Below are 18,589 nucleotides of genomic sequence, written 5' to 3'. Positions count from 1 at the left end.
ATTGTCTCTGGCTTTGTGGGGTTCAGATTCACTTGGCCTTCCAGGAGCTTATCCATAGGTAAGTAAGCACAAGTAAGCTCAACTCATTCTTTCCCAGCCTTACATCTTGCCTAGAACAGAGCAGTTCTGACAGGAAGTTTCTAAAAGTAACCTTTGAAAAAGGAGTTTTTCCTGGCCATCTTGTCTCTGTGGTCTCAGCTACTTACCAGTGAGGCCAAGCCTAACCCTCTGTCACTCATGACTGGTGAAAGTTCTACATTGTAGTGAAGCAAAAAATCGTCTAAACAGCATAGTGTGGTGGCACATGCCTATAATCCCAGCACTGGGGAGGCAGAGGCAGGCGGGTCTCTGTGAGTTCGAGGCCAGCTTGGTCTACAAAGTGAGTCCAGGACAGCCAAGGCTACATAAAAGGAACCCTGTCTCTGGTGGGGGGGAATTACCTCACAGATGCCTTTGCCAAAATAAGATTTTATTTTGAAAGACAGGGAGACAGGGAGGAAGAAGTAAAGCTGTGCAAGTGCAGGCTGTGTATCAGGCCAAAGCGTATTCTTCGGTAACTCTGATCTGATGTCAGCTTCCTGGAGAGGAGATCTTTTCCCATAAGCCATCTTCGTTTTTTTTGTAGAGGAGAGCTTTATTTCCAGGAAACAGTATATTCTCTGGAGATGGGAATTTTTTTAAAAACATCAAGGTAGATCTAATATGTTCAACAAAGTGGGGGGGCTCGGCCAGAGGAGAAGTGGAAAGGTTCTGAAAAGACAAGATGGTGGAGGTGAGAGGGGCCACGCTATACCCCTTTAACAACAATGTCAGAGTAGCTTTGAGCTGCGGACACAGTCACTAGGCTGGTTTCAGTGGTGAGCCTCTGTGCAGCTGTCCAGTTACACAGATTTCATGGCTTCTGCTTCACCTGTGTAAACAGCTGCCAGGATGCTACTAATCCCCCACTGCCCTGAAAGTCTCACCCACTGAAGGAGAAGCAGCTGTTAGCTGGGGGCCAGGGCGCGGAGATCTGAGATGCAGCCAACCTGTGGGTTCTCACCTCTAGTATTCGCTGGTCATCCTGCTGCAGCCAGAAATCCACATGTGGGAATGGCGTCCAGGAGTACGGGCCTATCCGAAGGTGCTCTGTCTTTGCATCATAAATGCTAATCATCTAAAAGAACCATTTCCATGACAGGCTGTCAGGACTCTGCCCTAGCACCGCTGCAGTCTAGTTCTGAGGGTGTCCCCTTAGCTGATAAACTGTGCACGCTGACCTCCCAGAATAACAGCTGTCATCACCAAATGCCTTCCCTGTGTTTGGTCCTGTACACTGCTGTTTAGTTGTGATGGCAAACCTACAAGAAGACAACTGATGGCGAGAGAGGTCCCCGCTCACACATGTCCAGCGAGTATCAGCAGTGCCTACAAGCCAGGTAGGTCTGCCTAAGGCTGTCCTCCTGACTGCACCCCAACAGCTAGTCAGCATAAACAGCTCACAAGGCCTGATGCCCAGGTGTGACAGCTGAACCCAAAGGGCAGACAGCCTAGACAGTGAGGCCTTGTCTCACAAAAATAATAAAAATACAGTTTGGGGCTTTTGGTTTTGTTGTTTGTCTGTCTGTCTTGAGATAGGGTCTGACTGTGGTAGGCCAGACTGGCCTCAAACTCAGATGTGCCTGCCTTAAAAGTGTACACCAGCCGGGCGTGGTGGCGCACGCCTTTAATCCCAGCACTCGGGAGGCAGAGGCAGGAGGATCGCTGTGAGTTCGAGGCCAGCCTGATCTACAAAGCAAGTCCAGGCTAGCCAAGGCTACACAGAGAAACCCTGTCTCGAAAAAAAAAAAGTGTACACCAACACACCTCACCTGGTATTATGGTTTTGAGGGGCTCTCATGTAGCTCAGGGTGACTTTGAACTCCTGATCTTCCTACCTCACCTCCCAAGTGTAGGATCACAGAGCCACCATGACTGGCTCTGTAGAAACTGACTGGCCAAAAAAGTGTACCAGTGGTAATTTTAAGCTTTGAGGGGGCTATTCAGTCTGAAATATATCCTATTTAACTAAATAACAAAAGGATCCTAAAGTGAGTTCCAGACCAACCCTCGGCTACAATGTGCCCCTCTGCCTGGGAAAAAAAAAAAAAGAAAGAAAAAAAGGAAACCACTCAGCTGGTCATGGTAGTTGGTAATCCCAGCCCTTGGTGGAAGTTGATGCAGGAGGCATGCCACAAGTTCCAAGTCACCCTACATAGCAAGAGCATATCAAACAGTCTAAATCCAAATGTCATCTTACTGAGAGGTTAGCGCTGCACAAACACGCAAACTTCTGGGCTTTCTGGAGCGTGGGGTGTTGGTGCTGGTGCATATGTGAGGCCAGAGGCCCGTGTTGAGACTGAGACAGGGTTTACCACTAAAGCTGAGGCCACAGATTCAGAAAGGAAGGCTAGCTGGCTGGAAACCTCAGAAGTCAGCCTGTCTCTCTCCTCAGCTCTCGACTGGGACTGTGCACAGCACACCCAGCTTCCTGTGTGGTGCTTTGGATCATGGTTAATAGTGCATTTTGCCTAATGAACCAGTTCCTCAGTTCCTGTTTGGCTTTTTTGTGTTTGTTTGTTGTCTGTCTGATTTTGTTGTTTTTCGGGAGGGGGTTTCTGTGTAGCCCTGGCTGTCCTAGACTTGGCTTTGCAGACTAGGCTGACCTCAAACTCAAAGAGATCCACCTGCCTCTGCCTCCCAAGTGCTGAGATTAAAGGTGTGCGCCACCACTGCCCAGCCCTGTTTGGCCTCTTAAAAAACAAACAAACAAAACTACAGGGGGCTGGAGAGATGGTTCCGTGGTTAAGAGCACTGGCTGCTCTTTCAGAGGTCCTCAGTTTTTTTTTTTTGTTTGTTTGTTTGTTTTTAAATTTTGTTTATGTGCATTTGTGTGAGGGTGTCAGATCACCTGGAACTGGAGCTACAGACAGTTGTGAGCTGCCATGTGGGTGCTGGGAATTGAACCCCTGGTCCTTTGGAAAAGTGCACAGTGTTCTTAACCACTGAGCCATCTCTCCAGGCCCCTGAGTTTAATTCCCGGCAACCACATGGTGACGCATGACCATCTATAATGAGACCTGGTGTCCTCTTCTGGCCTAAAGGTATACATGCAGGCAGAACACTGTATACTTAATAAATTAATTAAAAACAAAATAAAAAATACTACAAAGCCCCAGCTGGCCTCTACCTCACAGCAATCCACCTGTCTCCTGAGTGCTTGGATTAGAACTATGTGCCACCACGCCAGGCTCATTCTGGGCATTCTGTCTACCTTTTCCTCAGGTTCGATGAATATTTAATTAAAAAGCATCCTAGAGACTAGGACACAGTTGTACACTTGTGTAATCCCAGACCTAGGATATGTTGAGACCAGGTTACATAACAAAGTCTTGTCTGAAAATAAAAAGGACCTAAGCTAGGAGTGCTCAGCAGCAGAGCACTTAACCAGCATATGTGAGGGAACAGCTCGGTCCCAATCCTCACCACTAAAAACAAGGAAAGACATAGCACCCTAAGGAAATTATACTTTTTTTTTTGTTTTGTTGTTTGAGACAGGGTCTCTCTGGGTATCTCTGGCTATCCTAGACTCACTTTGTAGACCAGGCTGGCCTGGAACTCACAGCAATCCACCTGCCTCTGCCTCCTCAGTGCTGGGATTAAAGGTGTGCACTACCACGCCCGGCAGAAATTAAACTTTTAAACTGACTTAATTTGACTCATCAAACTACTCTATGGTGACTAGATCCAAAAGTGTGGGTGACGTGGGATCCAGTCCTCTCTCTATGGTGACTAGATCCAAAAGTGTGGGTGACATGGAATCCAGTCCTCTCTCTATGGTGACTGGATCCAAAAGTGTGGGTGACATGGGATCCAGTCCTCTCTCTATGGTGACTGGATCCAAAAGTGTGGGTGATGTAGGATCCAGTCCTCTCTCTATGGGAAGAGGAAGTGGGCTGGGTTCCGGTGCCCATGACTTTCCTCAGGTCTAAAATCTTGAGGCTCCCTCTTTACCCATCCCACGAAGACGGGCTCCCACTCACCGGGCCTCCTGCCAAAGCTCTTGCAGCACGCAGCTGCTCCTCAGGGCCCCGATCTTGAAAGGAAGCTCTGTAAATCTCTGCAGTTTTAATGTTGACAGCTGGAAGGGACAAGGGAGTAAGTCTAAACTGACAAAGATCCAAGACAGACTTTACATTTCTACCACTACATGTAAGAGCCAGAAACAGAGCAAAGAATGGACTTCCAGCTGGAGAAAGGCTGAGGTGCTGACAGCCTCCGTACCAGCCAGCACTGGGGGAAGAACAAAGTGCCTGTGTGCTCACCACACCAGAAGCCGGCTGCAACTCATTAGCCGTGGAGAGAGGAGGGCCCTGGGCTGCCTTCAGTCCAACAGTTCTGCACTTTGTTTGTGATCTTCATTCTGAATCAAAACCTTGCTTTATTCTCAGAGTGTACAGATCCCCATGAGCACAGGCTAGATGAACACATGCCAGACCACCCACTCATGTCACACTACACTACAGGAGTGGGTGTGGGACAGGTACGACCCATGCAGTACATGGCATTAACAGCCTCCCAGCTAACGGGTAACCAAGGCAGGCCCCTTGCCCGGAGTGTCACCATAAATATGCAGGAGCAAGGATCCAAACCCAGCAACAGATGAGTGACTGCCCAGTCAGACCGGAGACAGCCTGCTATACCCACATGGAAACCATATAGCCCTCTAACACAAATACTACTTACCAATGCCATAAATGATTGGAAAGTGATTTTCATTTTCCTCCCGGTCATTTAACTCTAAGAAAGGAAGGGAAGTAGAAGTACTGCACAGTTGTTCTCACGCCACGCAAGGGAAACAGGCAGTGCAGAGCCCCAGGCAGGCCACTGGCCAGCCCCCCTCAGCCACACCTCCCACCAGGAGCACGGGCGCCATTGTGTATTTGTGTAGACGCATCTGAAACCCAACCTAACTGGGCAGGACCTGGTGCGCTGCCTAATCATAAGGAGTCATGGGGACAAGTCACTGAATAGATGACAGCCTCTTTTGAATGTCTTCTACAATTCCTATCCTGATGGCAGCTGTTGTGATAAGGGCACAGACAAAGCCTTCCTGAATCCTTACGCCCTGTTTGGGTGAAAGCAGCAGGACTCACCTGTCACACATAATGTCACTAAGTGAATGTCATCATCTTGTTTGTCAAATTCACCTACAATTAGAATTTCAAAATTGATGTCAAAAAAGTACCCAAGAATGAGTTATCAGGGGTATGTGAACATGATTAAAATACATATGCATGAAAATGCCCTATTAGGGACTGGGGTTACAGCTTAACTAACACAGTAGTTGCCTAGCATGCTTAAGGCCCTGGCTTCAATCCCTAGCACTACAGAAACAGACATGGCGGCACATTCAATTTCAAGGCCAGTCAGTGCTACATGAGATCAGGTCTCAAAATGGTGGTGGTGGGGGGTGGGGGGTTGGGGGGGGGGTTGGCCTGGAGAGATGGTTCAGAGGTTAAGAGCTGTTCTTCCAAAGGTCCTGAGTTCAATTCCCAGCAACCACATGGTGGCTCACAACTATCCACACTTGAGATCTGGTGCCCTTTTTTGGTGTGCAGGCAGAATACTGAATAAATAAAAAATAAATAATTTTTTAAGTGTGGGGGGAGTGTGGTGGTGCACCCCTTTAATCCTAGCACTCGGGAGGCAGAGGCAGGTGGATCACTGTGAGTTCAAGGCCAGCCTGGGCTATAAAGTGAGTCCAGGACAGACAAGGAGAGAAACCCTGTTGGGGGGGGGGGGCGACAAAAAATAAAGTGTGCATGTGGGTGCGACTCTAAGAGGTTAGGCCAGCAAGAAGACTCAATCTGTAAAGGTGCCTGTAACCTGTGTTTGACACCTGGGACTCAGTCCCACAGGTTGCCTTTACCTCCATGCTCAAGGTACATGGTGCATGTGTGTCCCAAGTGCTCACATGCACTTAAATGTAAAAGAAAAAAGTTAAATCTGTTACATTTAACTAATATATGGTACTGTAAGAAGCTGGAGACATGGCTCGGTGGTTAAGGTACTACTCTCTTCTGGCCGAGGACCTGGGTTCTGGTCCCAGCACCCACACAGGGTGTATTCTAAGAGACCAACTCTTCTTGAGTCTATTAGTCAAAGCAAAAAAAATGTGTATGTATGTGTATAAGTGTTTTGCCTATGTTGTAGGTGTACCATGTGCATAGTGGTTCCAGGATCCCCTGGAACTGGTGTTACACAGGTGTGAGCCACCATGGGAGTGCTGGGAATTGAACCTGGGTCCTCTGGAAGAGCAGCCAGTGCTCTTAACCACTGAGCCACCTTCTAAGCCCCAACAACAAAACTTTGTGAATGTTTTTAGACGAAAGAACAGAAGAGGGTAGGTTCTGAACGCCTGTCCCCCCACTGTAGGCTAGCCTTTAGTTTCTGTGCACAGCTGAGCTCATAGTAGGCAGCAGTGCACTAGTAAAATCTGATACCATTTGCTTTTGTTAGAGATAGGTTTTCCTCCATGAAATTACAACCTTTTTTTTTTTTTTTTTGGTTTTTCAACACACAGTTTCTCTGCGTAGTCTTGACTTTCTGGACTCTCTTTGTAGACCGGGGGCTGGCCTTGAACTCACCAAGATCTGCCTATCTCTGCCCCCTGAGTGCTGGTATTAAAGGCGTGCAGCACCATGCCTGGCACAACTTCTTAATAACGTTTGTTTAACCCAGAGCCTCACTCCATAGCCCAGGCTGTTCTGAAATTCAAATCCACCTCCCTCAGCTTCCCGAAGTACTGGGATTAAAGGTGTGTTGTACGGCACCAAGCTTTCACAGGTGTTTCTGCTGTGTAGCTTAGGCTGGTTACGAACAACCAAGCTCTGCCTCAGTCTCCTCCCAAGTGCAAGCATGAACTGCACACCTGGTTCGGTAGGTAACAGCTCCTTGTGGATCTGTAACTCTTCTCAGGACGCTGGCCGTTCCCTGTGGTCAGGCCTGCTACACTGCTCCTCTCTGGGTTGGTCAGGGTCTCTGCAAGTTTGTAGTGCCTTACGTTTTACTTGTGTGTGCATGCTGGGCAGGACATGGCGGGGGGAAGGTAAGAGACAACTACAGGAGTCAAGTTCTTCTTCCCACCACTTGAGGCCCAAAGCTCAACCTCAGGTCAGGCTGGGTGGGAAGCGCCTTCACCCACTAACCATCCTGCCAGCCCTCCTCCGCACACTTCCCATGACTTCCTTAGAATAGATCCCAAGAAGGGAAATTACTGAGTCAAAGGACAGGAGCCTTTAAGAAGGCTTACGCCACAGTGCCAGTTTCCAGGTTGCTCCAATGTATATGGCATAACATTAATGAATGAATACCTGTTTCACAATCAATATCTAACTGTGTCTTTTACTGATTTAATAGAAAAGGCTGCTATTTTCATTTTCTGAAGATTACAAAGAACATTCCTGCCAAAAGAGTAATTCTGTTCCTATACACCTCAGAGTATGCATTCCCAAGAATTCATTAATTATTGTTTTGAAAGAGCATCTTTGGCATGTCTGTAGTATAATGGTGGGGTTAACTTACTGAGAAGCTGATGAGTAAGTTTCTGTGACAGCTGCCTGTCATCACTGAAGCCGCCCACAAGGTGCACTTCCAGCCTGCCAAGAAAGGACATGACATGACAGTGCTGGGTTCACGGTGAGACCAATGAATTTCCACAGCATACGATGAAAATATATGTGGGACCGTGGGGTGCATGTGAGGCTGCCGAGGCCAGCAGCAAGGCTATGAGGACCTCACCCAGGGTCCTCAGTGTAGTGTCATCCAGCCACCCACAAAGAACACCCTAGAACTTCTCAGTACCTCCACCAAGAGTATCTGGGCTGTGACCACTGTGGCTTTGTCACCACTCCACCAGGCAGACCCTGATTTCCACAGTAACTAAACAATTATGTTCTGAGAACCCTTATGACTAGCCTGGGCCAAGGCAAAAGGAAAAGGCAATTTTACAACCACACAAGTCAAAAATCTGTGAAGCCAACCAGCCCATGACACTAACCCAGCAAGGAGATCTAAGTTTTTTTGTTTTGGGTTTTTTTTTTTTTTCTTCTTCTGGTTTTTCCAGACAAGGTTTCTCTGTGTAGTCTTGGCTATCCTAGACTTGCTTTGTAGACCAGGCTGGCCTCGAACTCAGAGAGATCCCCTTGCCTCTGCCTCCCAAGTGCTGGGATTAAAGGCATGCACTCCCCACACCCAGCTGAGATCTAAGTTTTTTTTAAAAGCTCAGTGCAAACACACTCATGGCATATACAGAGCCCAGTGTTCAATTCCTAGCACACACATAAAGTTTAAATTTTGTTTATTTTTTGAGACAAGGTTGGTGTGGAATTCACTATGTAGACCAGGCTGGCCTCAAACTAAGACACCCTCATGCCTCTCCTCTGATACTAGAATTAAAGATGTGTGCTACCATACCCTCTCTCTCCTGTTTTGTTTCTTTTAACTTAGGTGTTGCATCATACCTTCTCCCTGGTTTGTTTTGTTTTTAACTTACCTATTGCACTATGAAGCTGACCAATAGTCTCCCCAAGATTCTAAACATCTGTATGTGACTGTACTAGTTCCTTCAAAGGGTACCAAGAGCCAAGCATAATAACAACAGAGCAAGTGGCCAGTTATGTGAGCACATGAGAGCCAGGCCTGGGTCACTGGCCAGAACTTAACTAGCTCTGTGGCTTTGGAACATAACATGTGTCACAGGGTAGTTCTTACCCTATATCCATGCTCAAACTGCTGGCCTGCTGAAGTGTGTAGCACAGTCACTCCCGTTCGCCTGCTGCCTTCTTCAGTCCTTCCTACATTTGTATTTTGACCTGCTTGCTTCACAGAGTAGGCACAATGCCTGCTCTGGACAGGAAGTTCTTGGCCCCTAGAACAAGCAGCTGTCCACAGAAATACTGCTGTCTAGGCCAACAAATTAATACCTGAGATGCAAAGATCTCAACACTACATAAGTTCAAATGCAAACACCATTTAAAACTCAGCACAGGGCTGGAGAGCTGGCTCAGCCAGTAAAGGCTAGGCTCACAACCAAAATATAAAATTCAGCCCAGAAGCCTGACATGCTGTCTCTTCCCTGTAATCCCAGCACTAAGGAGACCAAGGCAAGAGGATTATGAGTTTAAGACGAGACAACCTAGTAAGGCCCTGTCCAACAAAAACTCCAGGACTGTCTTGTCTCTCCTACACACCCATGCTCAAGGTGTGCACAACAGCATCCCCCACAGTGTCGGTGTAACAGCAGCATGGCACTTACCTTCCACACTGAGTGTGGTCAGAAAAGGATTTTATGGAGCTCATTATCAGAGGGACTTCAGCTTTGGTGTCAGTTCCATCACAGTGTGTCAGGCAGGTTGCCCCATTACCTGGAAGACAAGAGTAAATTGAGTTAGTCCTTATATTCTGGGAAGTGAGCCATGTAGAGCATGTGAAAGGGGCCATGCTGCCCAGCCAACCCATCTGACCGGGGCTCCAAGAAGACACCATGCAGAAAAGAAAGACAGGGCTTCAAACTCAACACAGGAAACCCAAACTGAGAGTCAGTGGTCCCACATGGTTGAGATGGTTTAACCAACTGTTTCCTTCATTTCTGTCGTCATACCTGTGTGCCTCAGGACCACAATATGACAAGTGGTGGCATCATCAGAACCCAGAATGGAGACAGAGCCTGTTTAAAAAAGAAATAACATAAAATACCCAGTAGGCTTTGGGGAAGGCCCAACGCACTGCTTCCTAACCTACCATCCTTTGGGGAGGTCACTGCAAGCTCTCTTTGCTGAACATACAGAAGGCCCTGGGGTCCCACTTGTTGAACAGACTGACCTCTGAGAAGTCTGGCTCTTTCCTGTTTAATTGAAACAGAATAAAATAGTGGTGTAAATTAGTGAGGCTTGAGGAACTAGAAAAGTGGAAAGAGCCAATGTGTACTCAGAAGTGGGAAGCAGGCTAGCATGTCTGAACTGTGCTGTGCTGGCAACAGAAGACTGACGGAGAAAGGCAGTGGCAGCAGTGACGGAATTGACTAGGAGGAGCGACAGAAGACAAGATCCCACGGGGGCTGGTGAGATGGCTCAGCGGTTAAGAGCACTGTCTACTTTTCCAAAGGACCCAGGTTCAATTCCCAGCACCCACATGACCCCTCACAACTGTACCTCCAGCTCCAGGGATTCTGACACCTTCAGACCAAAACACGTAGAATAAAATTAAATAAATTTTAAAAAAATAAATAAATAAAACAAAACAAGATCCCAGTGCCCAAGAAAGAGACAGTCCTTTATCAGAGTCCTTAAAGAGCCTGAGACTTGGCCATATTTTGCTTTGTTTATTTTTTCTCTTTGGTTTTTGTTGTTTTGTTTTGTTGTTGTTTTGTTTTTTGTTTGTTTTAGACAAAGTAGTTCAGGCTGCCTTTGCATTGTCCTTCCTCCTACCTCCTGAGTGCTGGGCTTACAGATGTGTATCACCATTTTAAAGTATAAGAAAGTCCAGCCAGGAGTGGTGGTTTGTGCTTATAATCCCAGCACTGGGAAGTGAGGCTGTCTTAAAGGTAACCCTGGCTGGGCATGGAAGGAAACACCAGTGATCCCGGCACTCAGAAGGCTGAGGCCAGCCTGGGCACATACTCATGAGGTGGGAGAGGAGCTGACACACCACTAAAATAAATTCCCAATAAGCAAGCCTAGTCACGTGCTTCAGGCCTGCATCAGCTTACCATTTCTCATGCCTGGTGCTAATCCAAGAAACCTGATAAGCTCAGTCATCAATCTAACTACTTAAGTACTGTCTTCTTTTACTGAATCCCACTGTTGGAAGGCTAGGGCACGCCCCTCAATTTAAGAACTGTACTAGGAGGTTCTGGGTTCAGAATTAAATCTCCAGCAAGGTTGGGATGGGGCACAGGAAAGAAGGAAACAACAAACTAAACCATCTAAGCCCAAACCAGTGAGGCGACCTGCTTACTGTACAACCCAGAGAGAATGTGGCTGTTTGCACATCAAGAACTTCTATCTCACATTTCATGGCACCCCAGCCCAGTGACACCCCAGACATGCATCCCCGCTTTACAGTTGCTGTACTCAGCTCCTTTGGGGAGGGGTTAAGGTAGATTCTTACCACTTGTGTTCACAGTTGGCTCACCATCAATGAGCAAAGTGGGGTGTGAAAACAAGTTATCATTTCAAGACTAACACAGGAAATGAAAGCAAAGACAACCAGAAACAGCCACAGCACAGAACCGCGGCTAGCCTGCTCTCCTGATGAAGCCTCACTTCTGCCATGAGCAGTAGCATGCTGGATTGGCAAAAGCCAGCAAGGGACCCTCCTGGAGGCAGTCCGCAGCTGACAAATAGGTGTGTCCCTGGTTTAAACAAAGCCCCAGGGGCTTTTGCCTCAAGACTGCTTGTTGTTGCTGTATTGCCTTGCTATACTTGTGGCACATATCTGGCATGGAAGAGACCCTAGCTGCCTATTGCTTCACTCTGTAGGGCAGATTTCCTGTAGATTATATTGAGGATGCACCCTTATAACATAGTGCTGTTTAAATGAATTAATGATTTCATAATCTCTGATGATGATTTTGTAGGATTTCTGATTTGACTCAGGTAATTTTTAAAACCCTCCTGCAGTAGCAAAAACTACCAAATACTTGAATTACACCAAGAAGGAAAATGATTGAAACAAATTAATGATCAAGAAAATACATTCATTCTAGGTTTGGTCCAGGGATAAAGCCCAGGTGTACACCACGATAAGAATGACTATATGGGGGCTGGAGAGATGGCTCAGTGGTTAAGAGCACCGCCTGCTCTTCCAGAGGTCCTGAGTTCAATTCCCAGCAACCACATGGTGGCTCACAACCACCTATAATGTGATCTGATGCCTTCTTTGGCAAATAAAGCACTCATATACAATAAATAAAATAAATAAATCTTAAAAAAGAAAGAAAGACCATATGAATATAGAAACAAAGAATAAATGGCTAGGGCAGAGAAATGGCTCAGAGGATAAGAGCACTGTTGGCTCTTCCAGAGGTCCTGAGTTCATTCCCAGCAACCACATGGTGGCTCACAACCATCTATAATGTGTTCAAATGCCCTCTTCTGGCCTGCAGGTGTTCATGCAGATAGAGCACTCATATACATTACATAAAAAAAAAATTAAAAAAAGAATAAATGGCTAGCTATACAAGACCAGACAGACATCTGTTTCTTAGGAAAACCTTGAAATAAAAAAATTCTTAAAAATTTCTTACCCAGATGTGGTGGTGCAGTGTCTATTCTTTTTAAAGGTCCTGAGCCATCTCTCCAGCCCTGAATGAGGTTTTTGGTTTTTTTTTTTTTCATACATAGAACCTCTGTCTTAAAGGATATAAAAACGCAGGACAAAAATAAATGTGTTGAAGCCCGATGAAACTGGCCTCATCCACTAGTTGTATACATTGTCCATATGTCAGACTGTCTGTCTGTTTATATACCTAATTATCTGTGTATACATTTTATACATACACAAACACACATATGTATGTTTACATATATGTGGATGAATGGTGTCTTTGGGAGCATCACTGTTTTGTCTATTGATTGTATGTGTGCATGTGTGTGTGAGGTTCGTAAAAATCTTCTTGCTTTGTCTGCCAAATGTGTGCACATTTTTGCATGCTTCTAAGTTTAGTAAGTGTCTAAAGTGAGTCCAGCACAGCCAAAGCTACACAGAGAAACCCTGTCTAGAGAGAAAAAAAAGACCTCCTGCAGTTAAACAATGAAAGTTTTTAGCTAAAGAGCTGTTTTGGCTGCAGAAAAATCAGAAAGCTCGGCTAGCCCACTTGCTAAGGCTTTAGACCCTGAGTCTGAAGGTCCAGGGTTCAGGTCCCCACTCCCTCTCTTTTCCTCCCAAACAGCAAGGCTCTTAGCCTGAAAGACAGGAAGTACAGAGGGAAACACCAGCCACCAAGCATTCATTGCCAACACTGCACCCACCTTGGTTTGCCCTGGGTGCTGAGGCTGGCCTCTAGCACACTTCACATCTGTATGCATGAGAGAAAAGGAAGAGATGCAGATGTTGTGTCCTGCACATGAGTGTGAGGTATACTTGAGTGAGAAGTGTGCATATGAGATGTGTACACATGTGGTGAACATGTGTACACACCTGGAAGCCAGAAACCAATGCCATATGCCATACGCCTCTGTCCCTTATTTCTACTTCGTGTGTGCATGCACATATGCATGTATGTAGTGCCACATACATGTCGAGACCAGAGGGCAGTAAGTATTATTTTTATCCTTCACCATGTACTGTCCAGAGACCAAACTCAGTCGTAAGGCTCGGCAGCAAGCCTTTAACATGGAAGCCATCTTGACAGCCCTTAGTGTTTTGAGACAGGCTCTCCCACTGAACCTGGGATCCACAGTGCTCCACCCTTCAGCAGCAGGATTATATAAGCACCCTGAAGCCATTTATGTCAGGTCCCTGTGCTTGCCAGCAGGCGTATCATCCACTGAACCAAGCTCATACCTTCCTAAAGTCACCCAGTGGCCAGCCACAGTGATCTGTCCCTGTGCTGTGCCCAATGAGAGCCTTTTCCAGAGGATCTAGACAGTGAGGTGAGGATCACTGGGTGCCTAAGACCAGACATACTGGTTTTCCTGTGCATACTGATGAGAAAGCAAGGCAGGGAAGGACGGTCACAATAACAATAAGGGGTTGCCCTAGCAACATGGTAACGGAAGGCTGTGAAGATCATGAGCTAGTGATCAGCCTGAGCTACAGTAAGACCTTTCACAAAAGAAAGGATGGGGAGAGGGGAGTGTTCTAGAATGTTCCATCTAAAATGTTCAGACAGTGCAGAAAGGAGGGGTTATGCTAATCAGGCTTATTACTTGCTGGTGCTGTATACTCACAAAATACTGATATATGAAAGCATACAGGAAGCCAAGCTTGGTGTGTACGCCTTTAACTCTAGCACTTGGGAGGCAGAGGTAGGCACAGATCTCTGTGTTCGAGGCCAGTACAGTCTAAACAGCAAGTGCCAGGACAGCCAGGACTATACAAAGAAACCTTGTTATACACACACACACTCACACACACAGAAGGAAGGACAGACAGACACAGGAAATAAGGCAAGCATAGTAGTTTACGCCTGCAATCCTAGCACTAACAAGGCTGAGGCATAAGTTACTGTGTAGAAGGCTAGCCTGGGCCATACAGTGAAACTGTATCCAAAAACAAAACCAAACAAGACAACACATGGCATGCTACTGTTCAGAAACTGTATAAGGGGAGGGGCAGAGGGAGGGAAACTGCGGTCAGGTGTAATATACGGCAGAGTACACTAATTTAAAAGTGTGCTGTGATGGGCACAGTGGGTCACACCTCTAGCCACAGCACAGCTGAAGCAATAGGTCTCTCTCAGGCGTTCAAGGCCAGCACTAGACCCAGATCAAGCTCAAGGCCAGCCTGTTTCTCTAACAATAGAAGCATGGCAGTGAGGTAGGTAGAGACAAGACACTGCAGAGATGCTCAGTAGTTGAAATTGTTTGCTAGGGAAATCTACCAGAGGCTAGGTCCCAGGACTCACAAGCTAAGATCCCCTCACACGCCTGTAACCTCAGCTCTGCGGTGGGCGAGACAGAAAAGTGACAGAACTTGCTCCATCCAGCCACGCTAAGAAGACAGCACATTCAGGGGGAGACCATGCCTCAAAGCCACAGAGCGGAAAGGAAGGCATCTGATGCCCCCTTCTGGCCTCCCTGGTCACACATGTACCTACACCTACATGCACACGCGCCCACACACAGATAAAGACACAAAAATCAGGGTGTAGTGGCCCAACTTTTAATCCCAGCATTTGAGAGGCAGAACAGAGAAGAGCTCTGATGGCTGGACGCAAGTCTCCACAGCGCGTTCCCAGGCCTACACACACCCCTGAGCCTAGCATATACATACGGCAGGGGAGGCAGAGGCAATGGGAATCTGATTTTGAGGCCAGCCTGGTCTACATATCAGGTTCAAGGACATCCAGAGCTATGTAGAGAAACCTTGTCTGAAAAACAAACACTTGTGCCTGTGCCCAGGACATGATTTTTCTCCTCTCTGCAGCGCACACAGCATCCTAAAGAAAAGGATCCTTTAACTCATGGCAGAGGCAAGGCCACACCAGCCTGCTCCTCTGGCTCCCCCTGTCCTCACCGGGGGCCGCTCTGCTCTCCATAACTCTCCACTCTGTGGCCCTTCTGGCGCGTGCCTCGCTCGTCCCCACGTCGCCTCATCTCTGCTTTCTCATGGAATGTGCTGTCGTGACCACTACAACTCGAAGTTTTCAAATGGGTAGAGGAGAGTGTCCCCTCAAGCCTTGAGGTGGCTCAAACTTTTCTTATTATTCCTTGGCTTCACCGACCCAGTGTGCCAGCCCGACTAGCTGGAGGTAGTATTAGGATCTGGCTATCCTGAAGTTCAAGTCAACTGTCAGTCCCTTCTCAGGGTCTTTCCGCCCATTCATTTACCCAACAATACCTGGTAAGCGCATCGCCATCTGCTTTCGGGAAGCGTTAGCTCCAGGAAGCAGATCCAGGCGAAAACAAAGCAAGTAAGCAGACAGAGCTACAAACCCCACAGCTGCTCAGAGGAAACTTCTAGAAGGCCTTCCCCATGTTCAGGCTCCCGTGCGTCACCCCTCGGAGTGAAAGTGGGCATCTTTCCTTCAAGGCAATAACTGATTAGTAAACAGTTCCCTCCTAGACTGGACATGTGAGATCCAGGGGCGGGCTGACTCCAAACCAGTGTGTGGAATCTTGGTCACCACAGCCTGCACCGGGAGCCCTGTTCCACAAGGCCCCACAAGGAAAGAACAAAACAAAAGCCGGAACCAGCAACTTCCAAGCGAAGTCCTTTGGGCTTAAAATACGCCCGCGGGGAAGGGGCGCGGGGCGGGGGAGGGGGCAGGCGAGAATGGGCGCGCAGAGGACTGGGTCCCTACCCGCACCTGTCCACAGCAGGGCTGTGCAATGCGGGGAGCGCGCGAGCGCCTGATGTGGGGGGCCCCAGTGTCCTCCCGCTGCGTGCTGTGCGACCTTCCGTGAGTTACCTAACCTCTCTGGGCCCCGCCTCAGCAGGCGCCCAGTGAAAGCACGTCGGCGGCCGGGCTGCGGAGATCCTACCCGCCCCGCAGGCCCCGGTAAGGCCGGCTCACCTCCAGTGGCGGGTGTGCTCGGACGAGCTCCGCAGCTGACCGCGGCAGCCGGACTCGCTGCCCACCCACGAACAGCGGCATTGCCTAGGCCGCCGCCAGGTCGAGGTAGGCGCCCCGCCCCGCGCAGCACCACGCCCCCCGAGGGAGCCACGGCCCCCGCCCGCCGCGGAGACTGCCGGGACGCGTAGTCCAGACAAGTGGTGCAGCCAGAGGGATCGGGGGCGGGGCGCTGGAGGGAGTGAGAACTGCAAGGCATCACGGTAGTTGTAGTCCAAACTATACTTTGACACTTAAGACCTGCGTCCTTCGCAGTGGACGCCGGGAGATGTAGTTGTAGAGACCTGTGACTCGTCACCCAGGCCCTGACCCCGCCTCTGGCCAAGTGGATTCGCAAAAGTATGTTCAACTAACTAAAGTCCACTTCATCTGGCCGACGTAGAGCAGTTGTCGCAGGGAACGCGTGGATTTCGGCCCCAGAAGGCCCTGCGATGGGAGGCTCCGGAACAAAAATTGCGGAAGCGGGTGCCCTGGCGCGTGGACAAGTGGCCTCACCTCTGCATTTCGTCCTTGCCCTTCATCACCCTCCACAGAAAAGCTAGGACCCAGGCTTGTCCGCTGCGGACCGCGCACTTGAGTTATTACGGATTGCTATGTCTCCAGAGTCTAAATTTTAAACCTGTTTTTTGTGACTCTAAGCCACATATTCTCAGATAGGGTTGTAAATACATGTAAAATTAAATCTTGGCTCAGACAGGATTTTGAGCTTGCCATGGTACCTCAGCATGCATTGCCAGCATAAAACGTAATTACATAGCATTTACAAAAGCAATTGACCACCTGAGGAGGGAGAGGAAGGTTGGGTAACACGTACCAAAACTGAGGAATATGTTCTGTTTCTTTAACTTGGGGAACCCCAAGTCAGGTCCACTCATCCATTTTCTATAAGCCAGTTGACTAAAAAGCCTAAATAAAAGTAAAAGCAGAAAAGGGAGATTCATTCGATATGGCCACATTGAGAAGAGGGCAAAGAGGTCCAAGAAACCCAAGCCCATCAGTTTACAGACAGGGCAAAGGCTAGAACATCTAAGCAGACCATTGACCCATTGTGGGGAGCCACCAGGCCAAGACGTGGGAGGCCTTCATGAGAAGACAGAGTTCTGTGATCTTGTCCAACTTGGCAGGGCCAGTGCCTCAAGGTGAAGGTTTCTGGGGATCTGACTCTTTCTGTGGACTGTGGTTATCAGTGTGAAAGCAGCTGTGTTTTTGTCAACATAGGTGACCTTGGCTTTCACCCCCTTGCAAATAGTACATGTGATGCTGTTCTTACTAAACTGACTTGCCATCTACCACCGGCTTCGGGAGGACCTCCTTGGTCCCAGCTGTTGCTTTTGACTTCCCTTCTCATCCCTGGTCCTCCTGAAAGGGAAAATTTTTAATTAGCATTAAAGCAACCAGAACAGCAGAGCTCTCTAACTCATAAGTGCAGGTCGGCAGGTATTTATCTACCCTTGGGTTCTGAGAAAAACAGGAACCAAGGACTGTTCCCGTGTGATTAAGTCTGACCTTACCCCAGATCTGCCTACGCAATTTGCTGATGTTCAAATGTTTGAAACAACCATTTGTGTGTGGCCGTGCCAAAACTTCCCACTCCCCCTCCTCCCGACCCTTGCCCATATAAACCCTAAGCTCCTGGGCTTCTGGGTTGACCCCTCCGTCTCCTGCGTGAGATACGTGTCGACCAAGAGCTCTGCCAATAAACTGCCTCGTGTTTACAGCAAGATGGTCGTTTGTGTGTCTTTGGGTGCGCGCCATCCTGAGGCTTGAGTGGGGGTCTCCCTTCGGGGGGTCTTTCACTCCCACTTGACACCTCATAGTGTTTGAAGAGCTTATTCCTGCTGATGTGTGTTAACTTGTCATCTGGGCTTTTCCCCTCCAGCTGGTGCCCTTTCCTTCCTTCCTCCAGTGAGATCCTGGATTAATTCCTATTTCTTTGGGATCCACTGTTTTAGATGTCTGATAGATTGAGATTGGTGAAGTTTCATTTTACAATTATAGCTCAGAATGAAGAGAAGTCAGGACAGGAACGGTGGGAAAGATCGTAAACTCTGTCCCAGGTAAAAGAAGTCTTGGCGGGCTTTACCCCTTGGAAACACCCCGTTACACTAAATGGCGCCATCCTGGGTCTCAAATTTAGAAAGTGGACTGGGGGACTCCAGCTGGGCTATTGTGTTTTTAATTGAACATCAATGGGGGCAGTGATCCTGACCCAGACCAGCCATTGCACACCCAAGAGAGATGCAGACGGAGGAGAGAGAAGGCTGCATCTTT

The 18,589-nt window shown here is 48.1% G+C and overlaps 1 protein-coding gene across 4 annotated transcripts; it reads right to left on the bottom strand.

Moving 5' to 3' along the window:
- Positions 1-452: 452 nt before the first annotated feature.
- NTAN1 (N-terminal asparagine amidase) lies at positions 453-16,407 on the bottom strand. Of its 4 annotated transcripts, XM_084763544.1 has the most exons (10): positions 16,262-16,406; positions 9,823-9,925; positions 9,683-9,748; positions 9,338-9,446; positions 7,606-7,679; positions 5,175-5,228; positions 4,765-4,818; positions 4,062-4,159; positions 1,043-1,156; positions 453-750 (listed from the first exon to the last, which is right to left on the bottom strand). In XM_084763544.1, exons 1-10 carry the CDS (start codon positions 16,340-16,342, stop codon positions 571-573), a joined length of 933 nt encoding a protein of 310 aa, XP_084619670.1. In that variant the 5' UTR covers positions 16,343-16,406; the 3' UTR covers positions 453-570. The 4 variants fall into 4 exon arrangements, with proteins under 4 accessions (XP_084619670.1, XP_084619671.1, XP_084619668.1 ...); XM_084763545.1 differs by lacking the exon at positions 1,043-1,156 and having other exon boundaries at positions 16,262-16,407; XM_084763542.1 differs by lacking the exon at positions 9,823-9,925 and having other exon boundaries at positions 16,262-16,407.
- Positions 16,408-18,589: the final 2,182 nt, after the last annotated feature.

The sequence above is a fragment of the Acomys minous genome (assembly GCF_964271855.1).
Source record: "Acomys minous genome assembly, chromosome: 16".
NCBI lineage: Eukaryota > Metazoa > Chordata > Mammalia > Rodentia > Muridae > Acomys > Acomys minous.
This window is presented reverse-complemented; position numbering and strand designations above follow the sequence as displayed.